Source organism: Chrysochloris asiatica, unplaced genomic scaffold (assembly GCF_000296735.1).
Source record: "Chrysochloris asiatica unplaced genomic scaffold, ChrAsi1.0 scaffold00004, whole genome shotgun sequence".
NCBI lineage: Eukaryota > Metazoa > Chordata > Mammalia > Afrosoricida > Chrysochloridae > Chrysochloris > Chrysochloris asiatica.
The window spans coordinates 7018971-7037677 of NW_006408522.1; the positions used below are offsets into that span (position 1 = coordinate 7018971).

General features: G+C 40.8%; 1 protein-coding gene across 1 annotated transcript in view; it reads right to left on the minus strand.

Moving 5' to 3' along the window:
- Positions 1-18363, minus strand: part of TLN2 (talin 2) — a 229757-nt gene extending 211394 nt beyond the window's left edge. The window contains exons 1-6 of the mRNA XM_006831575.1: positions 18228-18363; positions 13011-13108; positions 11428-11557; positions 10167-10319; positions 7900-8042; positions 6122-6249 (exon numbers count right to left, since the gene is read on the minus strand). Coding sequence (XP_006831638.1) covers positions 6122-6249; positions 7900-8042; positions 10167-10319; positions 11428-11557; positions 13011-13108; positions 18228-18363 — 788 coding nt within the window. The remainder of the gene's footprint in view (positions 1-6121; positions 6250-7899; positions 8043-10166; positions 10320-11427; positions 11558-13010; positions 13109-18227) is intronic.
- Between the last annotated feature and the right edge of the window lie 344 nt (positions 18364-18707).

The window sequence follows — 18707 nt, forward strand, 5'->3', positions numbered from 1 at the left end:
TCCCACCCCCTCCACACACAGAGTAGACAGGGATGGGCAACTTGGACATTGGCTACCCAAAAGGGGAGGGGAGGGGCTACAAAGGCAAGAAATAGCTGGCTTACAAGCTTTCAAAAGGGAACCTAGAGCCAGGGAGCATGGAGGAAGGCAGAATCTCCAGTGAGTACTATCCAATCTGTCTAGGTGGAGCTGATGAAATGAAATGCAGATGGGTCTCTTGTGATACAATAGTGAATAATTGTTATCAGGACTGATTGTGAGGGTTGGAAATGTAAAGCTAGACATTTTATAGCAAGAAAGGGAGTAATTAACTTTCCAGTCTAGGAGTGGAGGTCCCTAGGACCATCAACGGAGAAGAGCTGAGAGTAGGACCCTACCCAGAGAAGCAACGATACCTGAGATGGAGGCAGAGATGATGACATGGAGCGATGGAGCAGCTGGGGACTTTAGATCCAGAGAGGGAGAGCAACTGTGTGCTGAAGACTGGGGGGTGGGGGGCAGTGTAGGGGGCAGGCTTGCAGTGTATACCCTTTGTTTGGTTGATGATGCATGGTGGGGGTTGGAACCATGGCATTGAAACGATATACGATAGAATGAATGTAAAACTAATGTTCTCCCATGTAAACGATCATATAATTCACAGTGAAACATTAAAAAAAAAGAGAAGAAGATGGAAGGAATATACAGAGTCACTGTACCAAAAGAAATAGTTCATGTTCAAGCATTTCAAGGGATAGCATATGGTCAAGAGCCAATGGAGCTGAGGGAAGAAGTCGGAGGTGCACTGAAGACACGGGCAACAAACAAGGTACTGGGAATTGATGGAAAACAAACTGAAATCTTTCAACAAACTAATGGAGCACTGGAGGCACTCATTCATCTATGCCAAGAAATATGGAAGACAGCTACCTGGCCAACTGATTGAAAGAGATTGATATTTGTGCCCTTTCCAAAGAGAGGTGACCCAACAGAATGCAGAAATCATAGGACAATATTATTAATATCACATACAAGTAAATTTTTGCCAAGGGTAATTCAAAATCAGGTGTAACAGTACAATGACAGGGAACTGTTAGAGAGGCTCAAGTTGAATTCAGATGAAGATGGGATATTATTGCTGACATCAGAAAGATCTTGGCTGAAACAGAGAATACCAGAAAGATGCTTATGTGTGCTTTATTGACTATGCAATGGCTTTCGACAGTGTGGCTCATGACAAACTATGGATAACATTGTGGAAAATGAGCATTCCAGAACACTTAATTGTGCTCAGGAAGAACCTGTACATAGACTAAGAGGCAGTCATATGAACAGAAAAGGGGATACTGTATGGTTTAAAATGGGGAAAGGTGTGCATTAGGGTTGTATCCTGTCATCCTCCTGACTCAATCTCTGTGCTGAGCAAATAATCCCCAAATCTAGGTTATATGAAGACCATAGCATCAGTTTTGGAGGAAGACTCATTAATAAACCTGTGATATGCAGATGACACAACCTTGCTTGCTGAAAGCGAAGAGGACTTAAAATACTTGTTGATGAAAATTAAAGACCACAGTCTTCAATATGGGTTGCACCACAATGTAAAGAACCCAAAATTTGCACCATTGGACCAATAAAAAACATCATGCTAAATGGATAAAAGATAGAAGTTGCCAAAGACTTCATTTTGCCTTGACATGGAAACAACAGTCAGGAAATCAAGTAATGTATTGCATTAGTCAAATGTGCTACACAAGACCTCTTAAAAGTGTTCCAGAGCAAAGATGTCAGTTTAAGGACTAAGGTGCACATGGTATTTTCCACAGCTTCATATGAATATGAAGGTTGGACAATAAATAAGGAAGACTGTAGAAGAATTGATGCATTTGAGTTATGATGTTGAAGAAGAATATTAAAAGTATCATGGACTGTTAGAAAAAAAAAACAAATCTGTGTTGGAAGAAGTATAGCCAGAATGTCCCTTAGAAGCCAGGATGGCCTGACTTCGTCTTTCATACTTTGGACATATTATCAGGAGGGACCGGGGCTGGAGAAGTACTGTAGATAGATAAAGTAGAGGGTCAGTGAGAAAGAGGAAGTCACTCAATGTACAGACTGACACATGGCAGCAGTAGTGGACTCAAGCTTGACAATGACTGTGAGGCAGGCTCAGGATCGGCAGGGTTCCTTGTGTTGTGTTTAAGGTTGCTGAGTTGGAACAGAGTCGAGACAGTAAAACAACAACAATAATAAGGAGTCGGTCTCGACTCTATGGCAGCGAGTTTTGTTTTTGTTTGGATTATAAGGATAATCAAGAGAGAGAGAGAAGTTTCCAGTCCGTTACCTGCCTAACTCGACCCACCCACTGGAACATTTTTCCACCTGTCACATATAGAGTAACAGATCATGTCAAAAATACAGAGACCTTTTACACAAACTCTCACGCCTATTAATTTTGACTCTGTCAAGTGTTATACACTCAACCTCAATGAATATAGGCTTTCATTGTCTCAAGTCCAGACTACTGCAATTTTGTTTCCTAAAAGAAAAGCTAACTGTGAAATATTCCAAATATATACAAAAGCATATACCTCATAATTCATATATGTCTAAATACATGTAAAAATAATACTATATTTGCTTCATGTTCCTTTCCTCTGTTTTTAAAGAAAGAGAGAGTACAGAGTCAGCCACACCATTCTTCTCTCCCTGTCTAATAGTGGTCATTGAGTCTTGACATTAGTTTCTACACATATTTGAATGCTCTCCTAAAGCTTCCGGTATCTAGAAACAATATATCCTTTTGTCTATATTTAAAAACATAACAGGCTAATTAATATTCTGGAAAGTGTTACTTCCTCTGAGAAGTACTTTGGTGTTCTACAGATTTCAATTTGTGCCCATCTGATGGACAAAATATGATATCCTTATTTATTATGCATTTTCCAGATTCTTTATTTGGCTATCTTTTCATCTTCATAAACCAGTTGAATTTCCTCCTATCTAAAGTGCCTGATGATATCCTAGGTTATCCTTTTCTTAGATTCTCTTTCCTTTTAATATCTTACTAAACATTATTAAATATTCATGCTATATTAATTTGTTCCTTGGTATTAGGTATTGCCAGCATAAATAGTTCTTCTTTTAATCTAGAGTTTCATTTTTCACTTGGTGATACCTTTTGCTTAATAAAACACTTCCATTTTCATAACAGTAGATTTATCCATTTTTTTTTATCTCCTATATCACCCAACATCAGTAATACGGTGTTTTAATTACAATTTTATAAAAAATTATGATATTGAGTTGAGAAGATTTATCATGTTTCTTCAAGGAGCTCTGGTAGCGTAGTGGTTATGAATTGGACTGTGAACCGCAAGGTCAGCAGTTCGAAACTACCAGCTGTTCTGCAGGAGAAAGATGAGGCGTTCTGCTCCCGTAAAGATTTACAGCCTCGGAAACCCTGTACAGGGTCGCTATGAGTCGGAACCGACTCCACAGCACTTAACAACAACATTTGCTCAGCATATTCAATCTGTATGCTGAACAAATAATTCTAGAAGCTGGATTATATGAGGAATAAGAACATGGCATCAGGATTAGAGGATGACTCATTAACAACCTGAGGTATGCTGATGATATAATCTTGCTTGCTGAAAGCAAAGAGGACTTAAAATACTCATGAAGATCAATGATCACACCCTTCGGTATGGATTGCCCCTCAATGTAAACAAAACAAAAAACCCACCACTGGATCAATACATAACATCAAGATAAATGGAGAAAAGACGAAGTTGTCAAAGACTTCATTTTGCTCAGATCCACCATCAACACTCATGGAAGCAGCAGTCAGGAAATCAAATGACATACTACATTAAAATCTATGGCATAAGACCTCTTTAAAGTGTTCAAGAGAAAAGATGTCAGTTCGAGGACAAAGGGGTACCTGCCCCAAGCCATTGTATTTTCAACAGCTTCATATGCATGAGAAAGTTGGACAATGAATAAGTAAGACCACAGAAGAATTGATACATTTGGGTTATGATGTTAGTGGAGAATATTAAAAGTTAAGTGCCATCAAGTTGGTTCCGACTCACAGTGACTCTGTATAGTGTTTCCAAGGAGGCGCTGGTGGGGTTGAATTGCTGAACCACCAAGCTGGTGGTTCTCAGTCCAGTGTTTTCCTACAGTGCCTCACCAGGATTCCGGTTATTAGTTTAGGTGCTGTTTATACTTCTTCTCCAATAAAAGGATCTTTCTGGGATCCTTTGGAGGTGACCCAAAGAAAGCTGTCCTTAAACAAAGCCAGCTCTCTCACATAGAGCACACGAGACTTGGTTTGGGAGTGCTGGGTTTTTTTTCTGACTCTTTACTCTCACCACTTGGGCACTGTTTCGCTGTCTCTTTCTAGCAGCTACATCCCCATCACTAGAGCAGACACCATGCATTTCACAATCTTCACAGTCCCTAGAAACACAAGGGTCCTGGCATGGCATTGTAGGAGAAGCACTGAACTGCTAAGAGCAAGGTTGGCAGTTCAAAGCCACCAGCAGCTCCTCAGAAACTCTATCTGTTCAGGGTCACTATGAGTAGGAAGCGACTCGATGGCACGAATAAACAACAGCAGACAGGATGTATTATAACATCCTTAAAATTCCTGGAAACTCAGAAAAGGTTTCAGTGGCCCATTTCCATGATTCTGAAACTAGAAATTATTAGACACTGAAGAAGGTGAAAAAGACACCCATAAGAATGTCCCCAGGATGCTGACTCTGAGCGCAAGTGCTAAACAGATTTTCAAAAAAGCCAAAGAAACATATTCATTCAACCACCTCTCTGTACCTCACTCAGAAGCTGTGATTGAAATCTTAGCCTGACCTTTTCTCTTCCACCTGGCTCTGTGACAGATGCAACCTTCTTTTGATTTATTTTTAAACTCTGGAAGGCTTTATCAGGAAAGACACAAAGCTTGACAAATATGGCCCGGCCAGTAACCAGGGACAGCCCAGGGATGCAGATCCCTGAAAACAGGACCCAACTCTCCAAGTTAAAATCAGGGAAATGTGGCCTCACTATTATTGCTATTTTTTAATTAAAAGATGTACATCCTGACAAAATTTTACCTGTGTGGTATACACAATCATGTAAACAATTAAATATCTACATAAAGTGAAAATACCTTATTATCTAGATGAGATTTGGTTTAATTTAAAAGTAAATCAAATTTGTAAGGAAAAACAATTGCCAATGGGCATAATAACTGCTTTTAATTTAGAATCTGAATAAGAGTACACGTACCACTAGAGACATGAGCTTTCATAAAATAGAATGAGAAATGAGAAAACTGATTGAATAAAACTGGCTAACCTTTGCTATCTCAGATTATTAGGGGAAGGGGCATTATTAATGAGGGAGGGTAAGCAGCATGCAACAGGACCACAAATGACAGCACACAGTTAAGGCCAACGGCCAATGCTCTGATGGCATTTTACAATCTTGGCAGGTTTGAACAATGACGTTCACTGTGAGTTGGCTGGCACAACCAGGGGCACCAGGGAAGAGATAAAAGGATTTTGCAGCCACATTATGTAAGGATAATTTGGGTGCATATTGGGAGACCAGCAAAAGTAGCAAATTTCTCCTGAATGCAGGAATGCCTATGAAAATGGTAGAGCTCAATGTAAGAAGTCAGAAGCCGTTTGCAGAAAAATTCTTTTAATGAACTGTGAACAAACAGGAGCTGTGGTGGTCAGAAAATTCTAGCTTTCCATTTATGAAACCTGGGTTTCATAGTATACAGGAAAGTGAGTTCCTAAACTCCTAGGTATCCTAGAGCAGTCTAGAGAGAGAACCACACTATCTGAACTTGAAACAAACAACCTTTGCATTTAACACTACAACACAGAATTTCTAGTCCTCTTGCTTTTCCTAAGGTCTGCAAATTTGACCTGAACTGAGCAAAAGCTAGGAGTGTCCACAATCGGTTGACACTTGGATGTGTATTTTGAGTGCCTAGCTCAAATATTAATTAATACATGAAAAGAAAAGAAGAGGAAAGGGGACAGAGGGGGAAGGGGAGGGGGAGAAGAAGAGGAGAGGAGGTTTAAATAAGTACGTAAACAAAGAAATACATTTCACTTACTCTAAGAATCCAGGTTTGTGTTTATGGTCCACATGAGGTCCAAACTGTATCTGGGCTTGAAATCCACCAAACTCACATGCCTTTTCAAAGGAGACAGGGTGGGAGCCATTTAGGATATCATCCCGAGCCTGAAACACAAGAAAAAGCCAAAGGATCAGGGGCTTGGGGGCATGGCCCATTCGCCCCACTGATACATTCTGTGCCAGAACACACACTCTTGGTTTGGATGCAGGGGAAATATACCAGACCACCCACAAAGAGGCTTTCAGGATGCTGTGGATAAGTGTAGCACAGGAGGATCAAGGACAAAGGAAAACACGTCTTTGCCCCAAACTGCATATAAATGGACAACATCAGCAGAGACCAGTATATAAAAACTGCAGCTCAACTAGAATCTACGAAGGTAGACGTGATTATAAAAAATCGACGTAAAAGAAAATCCTTGTTAAATGAGCAGATTCATTGAGGCTGCAATAGAACTACAATTTACTTTTTATGATTCCTCACCTAAATCATAAAGCAAATCAATCTAACCAAAATAAAGGAGATGGGAGTGGGGGTGGGGGGAGCAAGAGAGACAGAGTAAATGACAGACATAAACAGGCAAGAATGAAATACTTAGGACACTTAGGGAGAATGACAAGCAGATTCGCAGCCTTAGAACTGGGGCCTCACTGTATCTGAAGGATTGCTTCCAGTTTTCCACTCATCACTGTTGCCGTTTATCTCTCTTCTTTTTGTCTTGCTTTTCTCTAGATAAATGACCCCCAGATACCCAGATGCATCTATTGCAGCTAACCTTAAGCTATCGCTCTGAGCCTTAAAATGAGTGTGTTCTCATTGTCCTGATACTTCCAGCTTTTCAGCCTCTTTCACCCAACCCTCCTTCCATGCATGCTGTTTTTCCATCAACTAATTTGGAATCGGAAAACTACCCACAAAGGACCAGAAAGTAAATATTTTAGAGCTTGTGAGCCATACTATCTCTGTGGTCTTTTATCACAAGTACTAAATTCTACCGTTAGACTTCAAGGACAAGCACAAAAATCTGTAAAAGAGAAAGAAAAATGAGCTTTGTACCAATAAAACTTTATTTATACAAACAAGCAGTCAGTACAGCTGCAGTCTGCTGACCCTTATACTATCATATGGTCAGATAGGTAGAGAGAAATTGGAAGTGGGGGGGGGGCAGTAGGGGGAAGAAAAGAAAGAGAAAACAGATGATGGAGAGAGAGAAAGAGAGAAAAAGTAATGCTTTCTTGGAGCTGAACAAAACCTTGGGGAGGAACTAGCCCAAAGCCCACATTTTACATATCAGGAAACAGCAACTCAGGTTTAAGTTAAATGACTTGTTCAAGTTTAAACAATTACTTAATGGTAAAGACAGAAGAATCCTTAGAGTCCATCTTTCAGTTAATGAGAAAGACTGATTTTCTGACTGATATTCTCTTGTATTCCATCCAAACTGTCAGGTTAGACAACTGTATTGTGCCTAAAGTAGTGAGAAAATTCAGTCTAATACAACGGCCTCTCAATGCCACATTGAGAGGGGCAGTACTGGCCACCAGGTCCCAAGCTTAAGCCAAAGAGAGGCATTATTCTAGGTAACCAGCAGTCCACATCAGACATCAACCTGAGCTACAACCAAATGTGTGTGTAATCCATGAGCAAGGCTCTCTGGAAACTGGACATGCTAGAAGTCGGCGCAGAACTCCTGTGCACATCCAAGAACACCCAGGAATATCGCCAGCCCCGCATCTGAGCATTAAATACTGTACCTGAACATAAAGCAAGTTCAGCTGCACTGGGTCTCTCGAATCTACATTCTGATCAGAGTAAAAGAACTTCCGTCTAAGGAGCAAGGTTTCATTTTCATCTACTCCTTGTTCTCTGAATGTTCGGCTGTGATCCAGCCAATTTACTGCAACAAGACGCATGAAAAAAATGTTTACATCTCTTCTTAACTAAAGGGGGTTTCCCCAAACAGTTGAGGGATACAGATGCTGACTTATAGGACACTGTATTCAGCTGTAATTACTTCTTATATTACAACTGAGCTGTTTCAACTCTGAAAAAAGTTCTCATCTAACATAAGTCAAAACAAAAAGGGAATGAGAGAGAAAATTCCCAGCCATTCCTAAAGTTAATTGTTGCTGTTGTTAAGCTATGTCGAGTCAGATCGGACCCAGAGTGACCCTGTATAGCGTTTCCACGGAGCAGCTGGTGAGTCTGAACCACCAACCTTGCGGTTGAAACTGACTTTGAAGTAGCGTGGCTAGACTACAGAGTGCTGCAATTGAATTTATAATATGCTCCTCTGCTTGGGGAAAGAAATAAGGAAATTAGTATTTTGAGCTAAGACAACCAAGTTAGGCATTTTCTTTCATTCAAGAGTAGTGAAATAATTTACAATCTCTGAGCATAAGAAGTTATCTCTGACCCTAATTAGAAAAGAGAAAGTAAATGAAAAGTCATATTCTGGGGAAACAGAACTCTAGAAGAGGAGGGTGGTAGAAACTCTCCCACATATGTCCATGGCCCAGCATGAACTTCACCCATTCTGAGAACTCTATTCTGGTATCTCCAGTTGTTAGGTGCTGGCAAGTCAAGTCGAGTGACCTCATGTGACAAAGCAGAACAGTCCCAAACGGTTTGGTTTTCAAGGTTACATTGTGGGCGCGGCTAGCCAGGCCTTTCCTCCTGCAGAGTTACAGCCTTTTAACTCGCAGCCAAGCACTTAACCACTGCACCACCAGGGCTCCTTTCCTGATACTGAGGCCCACTAGAATCAACGTATCCTCTACACTTCCGACAGTTCTCAGACCTACACACCTGGGGTCAGTATTCAACACCAGCCTCCTGTGGTTATAAGCAACAGGGAAGGTATCAGACTGACCTCATTTCCTACAATATCTACGAGGGTATCATGCACATATTAATAAATCCTTGGGGTTTGTCTCCTCAAGCCTCACTTGGAAAGGAGAATGCTCCTGGAAATCCAATGAGGCAGAAAGAAACGGGACAAAGGGTCAGATGAAATGACAGCTCTACTGAAGATCAATAGACACAATGACAAGGATGACATCTTCCCAATGAAACAGCAGAGGCAAGAACAATGAAGGGCAGAGGCCTGGGGCGGTCTCAGTGAGCTTCAGCATAAAGTCAGATCCTCTCTGCAAGTCACAAGCAGCATGGCCTTGGAGGGATCAAATGAAGGGCCTGCAAAAAGTTCGTGGGAAAACGGAATGAAAAGATAATGGAATTTTTCCATAAACTTTTTGAAGCCCCCTCATATATTAACTGTGTTGCCATGTTGCCATAGAAAATGACTCCTATGGGAGAACCATATGATTAACTAGCTATCACTAAGGAAATCATGACTCTAAGCAACGGTTATCTATAGCTGTTACCTCCTAAAAGGAAGTACGTAACAAAAGCTAAGGAGCCATCTGTATTTTAAATATATTTGTATGTATGTGTATGTGTGTATATACACACACATGCACACACAAATTTTAATCTGATTGTTGTTGTTATTAAATGCCATCCAGGTGGTTCTGACTCAGAGCGACCCTGCATAGGGTTTCTGAGGAATGGCTCCTGAGTTTGAACTGCTAATCTTGCTGTTCAAACCGACCTTGTGGTCTAATGCTATTCCTACAGCACCACCAACCACCCAAACTCCCGAATCTGATTAGCCCTCCAATTTTAAGGAACTAAAAGGACAGAGGACATGTTAAATGGTCGCAGAGATATGAGATCAATAAAATCCAGGCTGTAGGAAAAAGAATTAAGCAACGTATCATCCAACGTTATTTGCATCATGATTCCAATAAACTTTATTTACAGGTGAAATGAAAAAATATATATCCCTTGCCCTAGGTCACACACACAAGGGGCCTGCAAAAAGTTCATGGAAAAAATCCATTATCTTTTAATTTCACTTTTCCAGAGATTTTTTGAAGACTGCTAGCACGTGATGGGAGGGGTGTGAAGCTTGGCAACACCCAGGTGCCTGGATTAGGCTTCTTTCCAAAACACTTACGGTCGTCATCTGTGTGAAGTTTGGCCTTCAGCTTCTCCATTTTCCTCTCGTCTCGCAATAGTGTCCTGTCTTTTTTGAGTGTACCTGTCCCGTCCTCTTTCTTTTCTTCCATAGTTTCTTGGATTAAAGAGTATTCCTCATAGTTCGTTATTCCTAAAATTACAAATTGGGTTACAATTATAAAGAATTAAGTCACAGCCAAGGAGTATAAAATGCCAAGGAGTCCACGGGGGCAAAGAGGAGGTCTTACTAACATGAGCCATGGGCATGGTGCCGTGGAACGCACATCAAATAACTCTGGATAAGACACAGGGTCAAGTTGTAGCTAGTTAGGTCCCATGAAAATGTCACGTTCAACTCTTTTGTCTAATCTTCCAGAAACATGAACAAAGTAGATACCATGCAGAGGAAGGCAAGGGACAATGTCAAAGCAGAAACGCTGGAAAAAAATGAGCTTCTTTTGTCTAAAGAGAAACCGAAGGTAGACAACACTACTTTCTTCCTACAGGATTTGTAGGGCTTGCTTTAGAAAGGAGAGAATGACAGGAAAAGAGCTGTCTGAAAGTCATTCGTGTAGGCCGTCAAGTATCCAAGGAGATGTTGAAGGTCCATGAGGCTGACATAGCATCTCAGCATGGGGAGGGAGACTGAACTATTTCCAAGTCATTATTTTCAACTTGAAAATTTCTTTCACTTTTGAAAGGAAGGGCATGTAATTGTTAGGGTTTTGTGTTAACTTAACTAGGCCAGGATTTCCAGAGGTTTAGCATTTCCCAAGTGGGATGTGCTTATTCCCATAGTGAGGAAACCAAATGCAGGCATAGGTAGCTCTAGGGTGAGCAACTATGAGCAGTCAAATCAACTGAAGGGATACTTCCTTGGGGGTGTGGCCTGCTCCCAATGTAATGGACAACAGGAGGGACTCGCCCTCTTCTACTGGGGACCTGGGAGTCTACAATTATAAGATAATACGCTTCTCTTTATATCTATATACGTATATATGTTTCAGTGGTTTTGCTTCTCTAGAAAACCCAGCCTAAGACAGGCTCTTAATTCTAACTTAGGGAACAATTCAGGTTTCTGTAATACCAGTTTGTGAATCCACAAATCAGGAATATGCAGACACTTTCTTAGAGCTGGACATAAATCACTGTGTGAAGACACATGCAAAATTACCTATACATCAAAGAAGATGAAACAAAAAAATCACGAAGAGGAAAGTCATAAAAAAATACTAAAGAAGAAAGAAATGAATATTCACCTATCCTACTGCAAATGGTAACCAGGAGTTCCCCAACCGTCTTGGAGTCGTCCACCATCACGGTTTTCACAGATCCATCCAGCATCCGGATTTTCTGAGGTCTCTGCTTCTTTTTATATTCCAAAATATCCTAGAGCACAAACCACACAAACAGCATACAATGGTTTGTTCATGAATCTATGGACACTTGAAAACAAAGGCATTTCCTTTCCAGTCTACTTGTCACCAACTCATTCCAGCTCATGGCAACCGAATGCATACCAGAGTAGAAATGTACTCCATAGGGTTTTCAGTGGTTGATATTTTTCGAAGCAGACCTTTCTTCTAATGGGCCTCTGGTGAACTTAAACCTCTCACCTTTTGATTAGCTGCCAACTGATTTAACCATTTTTACCACTCAGAGAGTCCAGTGCTCAATAATTCCTTTAATAAAGATTTCTTTAAAATCAGATAGTGAAATTGTACCAAAGAAGTAATTCCAATAGCTCACAATTCCTGAAAACTACCTTCTGTAAATGAATGGGCATTATGTTTTCCTGAAAGACAGAATGATCTACTCTGATGAGAAGAGCTCAGGGAAATGCTTGTTTGCCTTTTTAAATGAGAGTTAAGAGTCCTGGTGTAGCTCTGAAGGGTGAGTACTGGACTGCTAACAAGGTCAGCGGTTCAAACCCAACAATCGCTCCTTGGAAACCCTATACAGGGTTACTACGAGTTGGAACCAACTTAACAAAAACAAGTGTTTTTCCAGTTCTTGCTGACACTACTATAAACAATTTTTATAAAATATACATATGCATGATGAAGGACTTATCTTCTTCATGGAATTCTTGGGAAATTGGTTTTTATGACAGTGTAGAATCTACAATAAGGATAATACATTTGGGAGTTATTTTTAAATAGGAAATTAATTTTTTTTACTACCTTTCTTAAAAATAGGATTCTGGAGAGACAAATTAATAGGCATCACATACTTCTCTCTGACTGTATGGGATACTGACCTGGCTGATAAGTTTGGTCCCTCTCAAGTTGCAAAACCCCAGTCTCTTGGGAGGTAAGCCGAATAGAAGGCTTAACACTATTTTTCACTCACCACATTTCCATAACAGAGCCATTCTGGGGTTGCTGTTACTATGCCTAATAGTTAATAACCTCAGATCTCGAATTTGAAGTTAATTGAAAAGTAAAACAGAGATGAAGATTCAACCTCCAACTAACATGAGGATTATATTTTCGTTGCCCCTCAATTCTATCACCTCTGACACCCAGAAAGAAGCCATATCTTACCTCCTCGCTACCAAATCTAGACCTAGCACGTAGACATCACTTAAAATACTAACCCCTAACTTCTTCTTCAATCTCTCTGTGGATTTCCAAGAATTTGGATTGCTGACACTTTCTATTACCACCTGGACAGTCTTTACAAAGTATATTAAGTACAGCAACTATAAATAAAATGCTCTTGAAGCTTAACAGATTGTTGGTACTCTCCTTTCTTTTGTTAAGCATAAGTAGTGTTAGCATCTGTGGAAGATCCATGGACAAAGATATTTAAGGAAGAGCGAAAGTGTCCAACAGCATACCCCATTTCGTAACATGTAGTAATCCAGGGTCCTGCCCGCTTCCAGCCAAATGCCTTTCCTGGGGTCTTCATCCGAAAGGAACAGCCCATAGTCTGAAGCTGGGACATAAAAAGAAAGACAAATAAGCGATCAGGTAAAGATAAAGCCATTACTGACTTCCAGGCCCCTTGCCTGCTGACTTGGCAAGGATGTAGATATTCTTCTTCACCAGAGAGCAAGCAGTGCTTTGTTTAGACACCAGCAGCAGTTGTGAGGACTAAAGCCAATCATGAGGAACAAGAGCTGAGCTGTAAAAGTTATGCCCACAGAAATTTCCACTGGAAAGGACGAGTAGACCAGCCTGGAGTGGCTAGAAGAACAGAAGATACTTCGTGAAGAAAGACCAGCAGGAAAAATCAGAACCAATAATGGCAATCTGGTTCATTACTATAAGAACAAGTAAGCTATTCGCCCAGGAGCCATCAAGGCAAGTGGTCGGGTCCCCTCAGAGCAAACTCCCTTCCAAGACTAAGACTCAAGGGGAATATACCAGAGCTCCTTACTTATGGATGTAGTAGCTCAAAAGAGGGAAGAAATCTTTACAGCAAGGATCACTCCCACCCCCTCAGTACACAGGGTTGACAGGGATTGGTAACTTAGATATTGGCTACTCAAAATGGGGGCGCCTATAAGGGTTCTGGTAGCATGGAGTTGGACAATTAAGCTCCATGTCCTCCATCCAGTTGCCACTGAACCAATTATTCACGGTGCCTCCATGTAGTCAGAGTCAAACTGTGCGCCATAGGATTTTCAATGACTGGATTTTCAAAAGTAGATTATCAAGTCTTTCCTTCAATCTGTGTAGATTCCGACCACCAACCTTTCTGTTAACAGCTAAATACAGGAAACATTTGTACCAACCAGGCACTCTGGGCTCTCCATAACAAAGGAAACCTGGTGCCAAGGAGTCAATTCCAACTTAGGGCGACCCATGCGTTACAGAATAGAATTGAGCTCCATAGGGCTTGCTTGGCTATACTTTTTATAGCAACTGAATGCTAGATCTTTCTTCACGGTGCCACTGGGTGGGCTCAGATCACTAACCTTTCGGCTAGTAGATGAGTGCAAACCATTTGCCTCACCCATAAAATCCATTCAATCCAGTCCACTAAGTGCAAGAGATAATGGCATGAGAGAGCAGTATCACTTCCTGACTTCTTTAATACCATTAGGGAAAAGGCCAGAGACCCAGATGAAGGTCAGAACTCCTGCTGTGTCTCACAAAATCACAAACAACCTAACCAAACCAAACTTCAAGATTTTTAGAAGTTATGCATTTACCACAGGGATACAGCAATGTGTCCTAAAGAAACAGAGGAAGAAAAATCTGAGAGAAAAAACAAAACAGAAAAGGAAAGTTGCCAATTATTATATATACACTATTAGTGGGACTATGAAATGGTACAACCACTTGGAAAACAGTACTTCCTTAGAAAGCTAGAAACAGAAATACGATATGATCTAGCAATTCCACTAATTCTCTAATATATATATTAGAGAAATAAAAACAGTGGGTAGAAATAGACATATACATACTCACATTAATTGTAATATTATTCACAATAGCACAAGGATGGAAATAACCTAAGTGTCCATTAACAGATGAATAAATATTCAAATTTGGGCATGCAAATACAATGGAATACTATGTAATGATAAAGAATAATGATGAGTTCACAAAAACATGTTATAACATAGATGAATCCGAGAGGAAATTATGCTTAGTGAAGTAAGTCAATCACAAAAGGATAAATATCACTTTTATTAAAAGTGAAGAATAATGGCAATTTTTGGAGTCCTGGTGTGGCGTTGTGTGTTAATACGCCAGACTGCAAAGTCTTTGAACTGCAAGGTCGGCAGTTCAAGCTCATCAGTCACTCCTTGGAAGCCCTGTACAGGGTCGCTATGGGTTGGAACTGACTTGATGGCACTTAACAACAACAACCGCCATTTTTATAAAAACCTAAAAAGAGGTTTATACACAGAAAGCAACATTCTTTGATGGTTACCTGGGATAGAAGGAGAAGGGAGGCTGAATCATTTACAAGACAGTAGACATGCTAATTCTGGTGATGGCAAAAGAAATACACAGCAAGAGGGAAGTCAGTACAAGGAGACTGAAGCAAATAAAGACGCCATGAGGCACACAAGAATAAAAGACAACTATGGTAGATATAAGGAGCTCCGGTAGTGTAGTGGTTACAAATTGGGCTGCTAACCTCAGGGTCAGCAGTTTGAAACTACCAACTGTTCCACGGGAGAAAGATGAGGCTTTCTGCCCCTGTAAAGGTTTATAGCCTCGGAAACCCTATACAGGTTTGCTATGAGTCGGAACCGACTCCACGGCGGCACACAGTCACCACCATGGTAGGTATGGCGTCCTGGTGTGGCGCTGTGGGCTAATGAATCAGACTAAAAAATTGTTGGAACTACAAGTTTGGTGGTTCAAGCCCACCAGCTGCTCCTTGGAAAACCTAAAGAGGGTCGCTATGGGTCGGAATCGACTGGCCGCACTTCACAATAACAGTGCTAGATACTGTATGAAGAACAAACCAATCTGTGTTGGAAGAAGTACATCCAGAATGCTCCTTAAAAGCCAACTTAATTTCTCATACTTTGGACATATTATGAGAAGGGACCAGTCCCTGGAGAAGGATATCATTTTTGGTAAAGTGGAGTGTCAGTGAAAAAGACGAAAACCCCCAGTGAGTGGGATTGGCACAGTTGCAGCAGCAATGAGCTCAAGCTTAGCAATGGTGGTGAGGGTGGCACAGGACTGGGCAGTGGTTTGTTCTGTTGCACATAAGGTGACCATGAGTCGGAACCCAACTGACGACACCTAACAGCAGCAACATGGTAGCTACTGTATCATATCAAATTTTGCAACAATGGTAATACACAAAACTTTGTGAGGGTTACATAGATAGATATATATATATGCTATACCGATAGGGAGGATGTATGAGAAAACATGTGAGTACATATATGGATAGTAGTGGGTGTTTCATATACTTGTATGTACTACATGCACATAAGAGAGCACATAGAGACACAGCTTCTTAGGCATATATAAATACCTTGAAGGACTGAATTACTGGGCTGGAAGGTTAAGGATCATAGTCTTGGGGACTTGTATGTCAATAGGCATAACATGGTTCATAAAGATAATGTTCTGTATCCTAAGGTGGTGAATAGTGTCTGGGGTCTTAAAATTTTGGTCTCTTCCCATCTGGAGCAAAAGAGAGTGAAGGCAGCCATAAACTCAGGGAAAAGATGAGTCCAAGGGACTAATGGCCTCTTGTAGTCTGAGACCAGGAGAACTAGAAAGTGCCTGGCTCACACTACCAACTATTCTGACCCCAAACACAATCGAAGGTACTGGTTAGAATGGGAGAGAAAGTCATAAAAGAGACCAGACTTACTGGGATGGTAGGGACTAGAACTCTGGAGATTACTGCCCTAAGACACACTTTGAACCTAGAACTGAAGCCAAATAATAGATTGGCCTGTAGCGTAGTGGTTACGAATCGGGCTGTGAACCTTAAGGTCAGCAGTTCTAAACTACCAGCCGCTCCACGGGAGAAAGACGAGGCTTTCTACTCCCATAAAGATTTACACCCTCGGAAACTCTGTACAGGGTCGCTATGGGTCGTAACCGACTAGACGGCACTTAACAACAACAACTGTAACATAAACAATAAAACGTGGAAAGAATATGCTACTGAGAACAATCAAGTATAAGGTCTAAAGGCAAAGATGAGAAGACCAGGAGGGGCAGGGAAACGCAGACAGTGGAAATGGGAAAGGCCGGCTGGAAGTGTGACGGGTGCTGATTCACGGCAGGGACAGCAATGGCTGACAAGAAATAATTTGTAGATGGATTGTTGAATGGAAAATGTGCTGTGTAAACCTTCACCTAAAACATAGCAAAATGTTGTAAAAATAAAAACAAACAAAGAAAGAAAGACAACCCTGCCACCCCAAAGAACCACATTCTGAATTCAGACCTCTACCCTCTTGAAGAGTAAGACAGCAAGTTTCTGATTTTTTTTTTTTTTTTTAAAGAAGGGTGATAAAACCAGATTTTGGAGTAAGTTTAGGGATAAGAGCAAACTTTATTTTTTGAGCTCTGGTAGCGTAGTGGTTACGAATCGGGCTGTGAACCTCAAGGTCAGCAGTTCAAAACTACCAGCTGCTCTGCGGGAGAAAGATGAGGCGTTCTGCTCCCGTAAAGAATTACAGCCTCGGGAATCTTGTTTAGGGTCACTATGGGTCAGAACTGACTCGATAGCACTTATCAACAACAAATAATATTTTAGACCAAAAGATGAGAAGAGGTTTATGACCAACAGAGCTTCTCAAGAAAACCCTAGCTAGAATTACCCTTGATGTCATGTTTGATTTGCAACCCTCCTGTTGATTTTATTTTATTGTGGGAGAATATATGAAACAAAGCACTGGTCATTTCAACCATTTTTAGTATCTTCCTGTCTTTAAGGTAAGTTTTATCCCACTTCTACACTAAACGCTTGTCAATGTGGATATGAACCCAGTTTCTCAACCATCAGTCAAATCAACACCATATAGAGGAAGGAAATGTAGAAAGAAGAGAAAGGGAAATGGAAAATCAAAGTGTTTGAATGGCTTCTGTTTAAACTCAGATTAACAGGGGCCAGTGGTTTAACCAAAGAAAATGCAGATCACAAACATTTTTTGTTTCTATTAAAAGCCTCTGAGGTAAAATTTACAAAGTCTTTTCAAAGTGTTTATGATTTAGACTTGCCCTGAGCTCTGATGGTAGGGGAGCCAGCCATCCTGGCCTTCACCAGACTGCTAGCAGTGTGGACTTTTCATACAAGGAAAACAGCATTCATGACCTATATACCCAATGATTGCTAAAGCAGCTTCGATTGTAGTTTATGGGGGAAAAAAGAGGATACATCAAAAAACGGTCTGCAAACTACAGAGCCCGGACCAGTGAGAGGACTGTGATGTGATGAAATGATGATGCAGATGTGGACGTGGTAACCGTCATCACAAACCTGGTCTAAAAAGAGGTCCCACTTAAGATATACACACTGCGGGCTTGCAGACCACTCAGAGCTTCTGTTCCTTTAGCTACAAAATGCAGAGCATATCAGTACATTTTCAGAAACCAGCAAATACCCAAAGACCTACCTTGGCCCGTTTGGGCCTCAGGCACCCGCTCACGAATGACTCGACACGCATCGTACACTGCTGTGGATGGTTCAAACTGCATGGTCTTCACCACATTGCAGTGGCGAACACAAATCTTTAAGGAGAGGGCCACCATCTTCCTGGATGATATGGAATCTCTCACCTAGAATGCCTGGAAAACAACAAGGAACAAATCCTCATGTTCAGAACAATTACTTGTCTTGAGGGGAAAAAAACAACAACAACAACACACCAAAACACTAGACTCTGAATTAGCTTTAAAAAATCAAACAGAATAAAACAGCAATTAAAGAGAATGGCTCTAGATGCAAAACAACAACAACAAAAAAACACCCCAACAATTTTCTTAATTCAAAACATCTGTGGAAAAATTCCATTATTTTTTAAATTTTCATTTTTCCATGAACTTCTTGAAGTCCCCTCACAGGTTCTGAAAATTTTAAAGGAAGACGGCAGCAT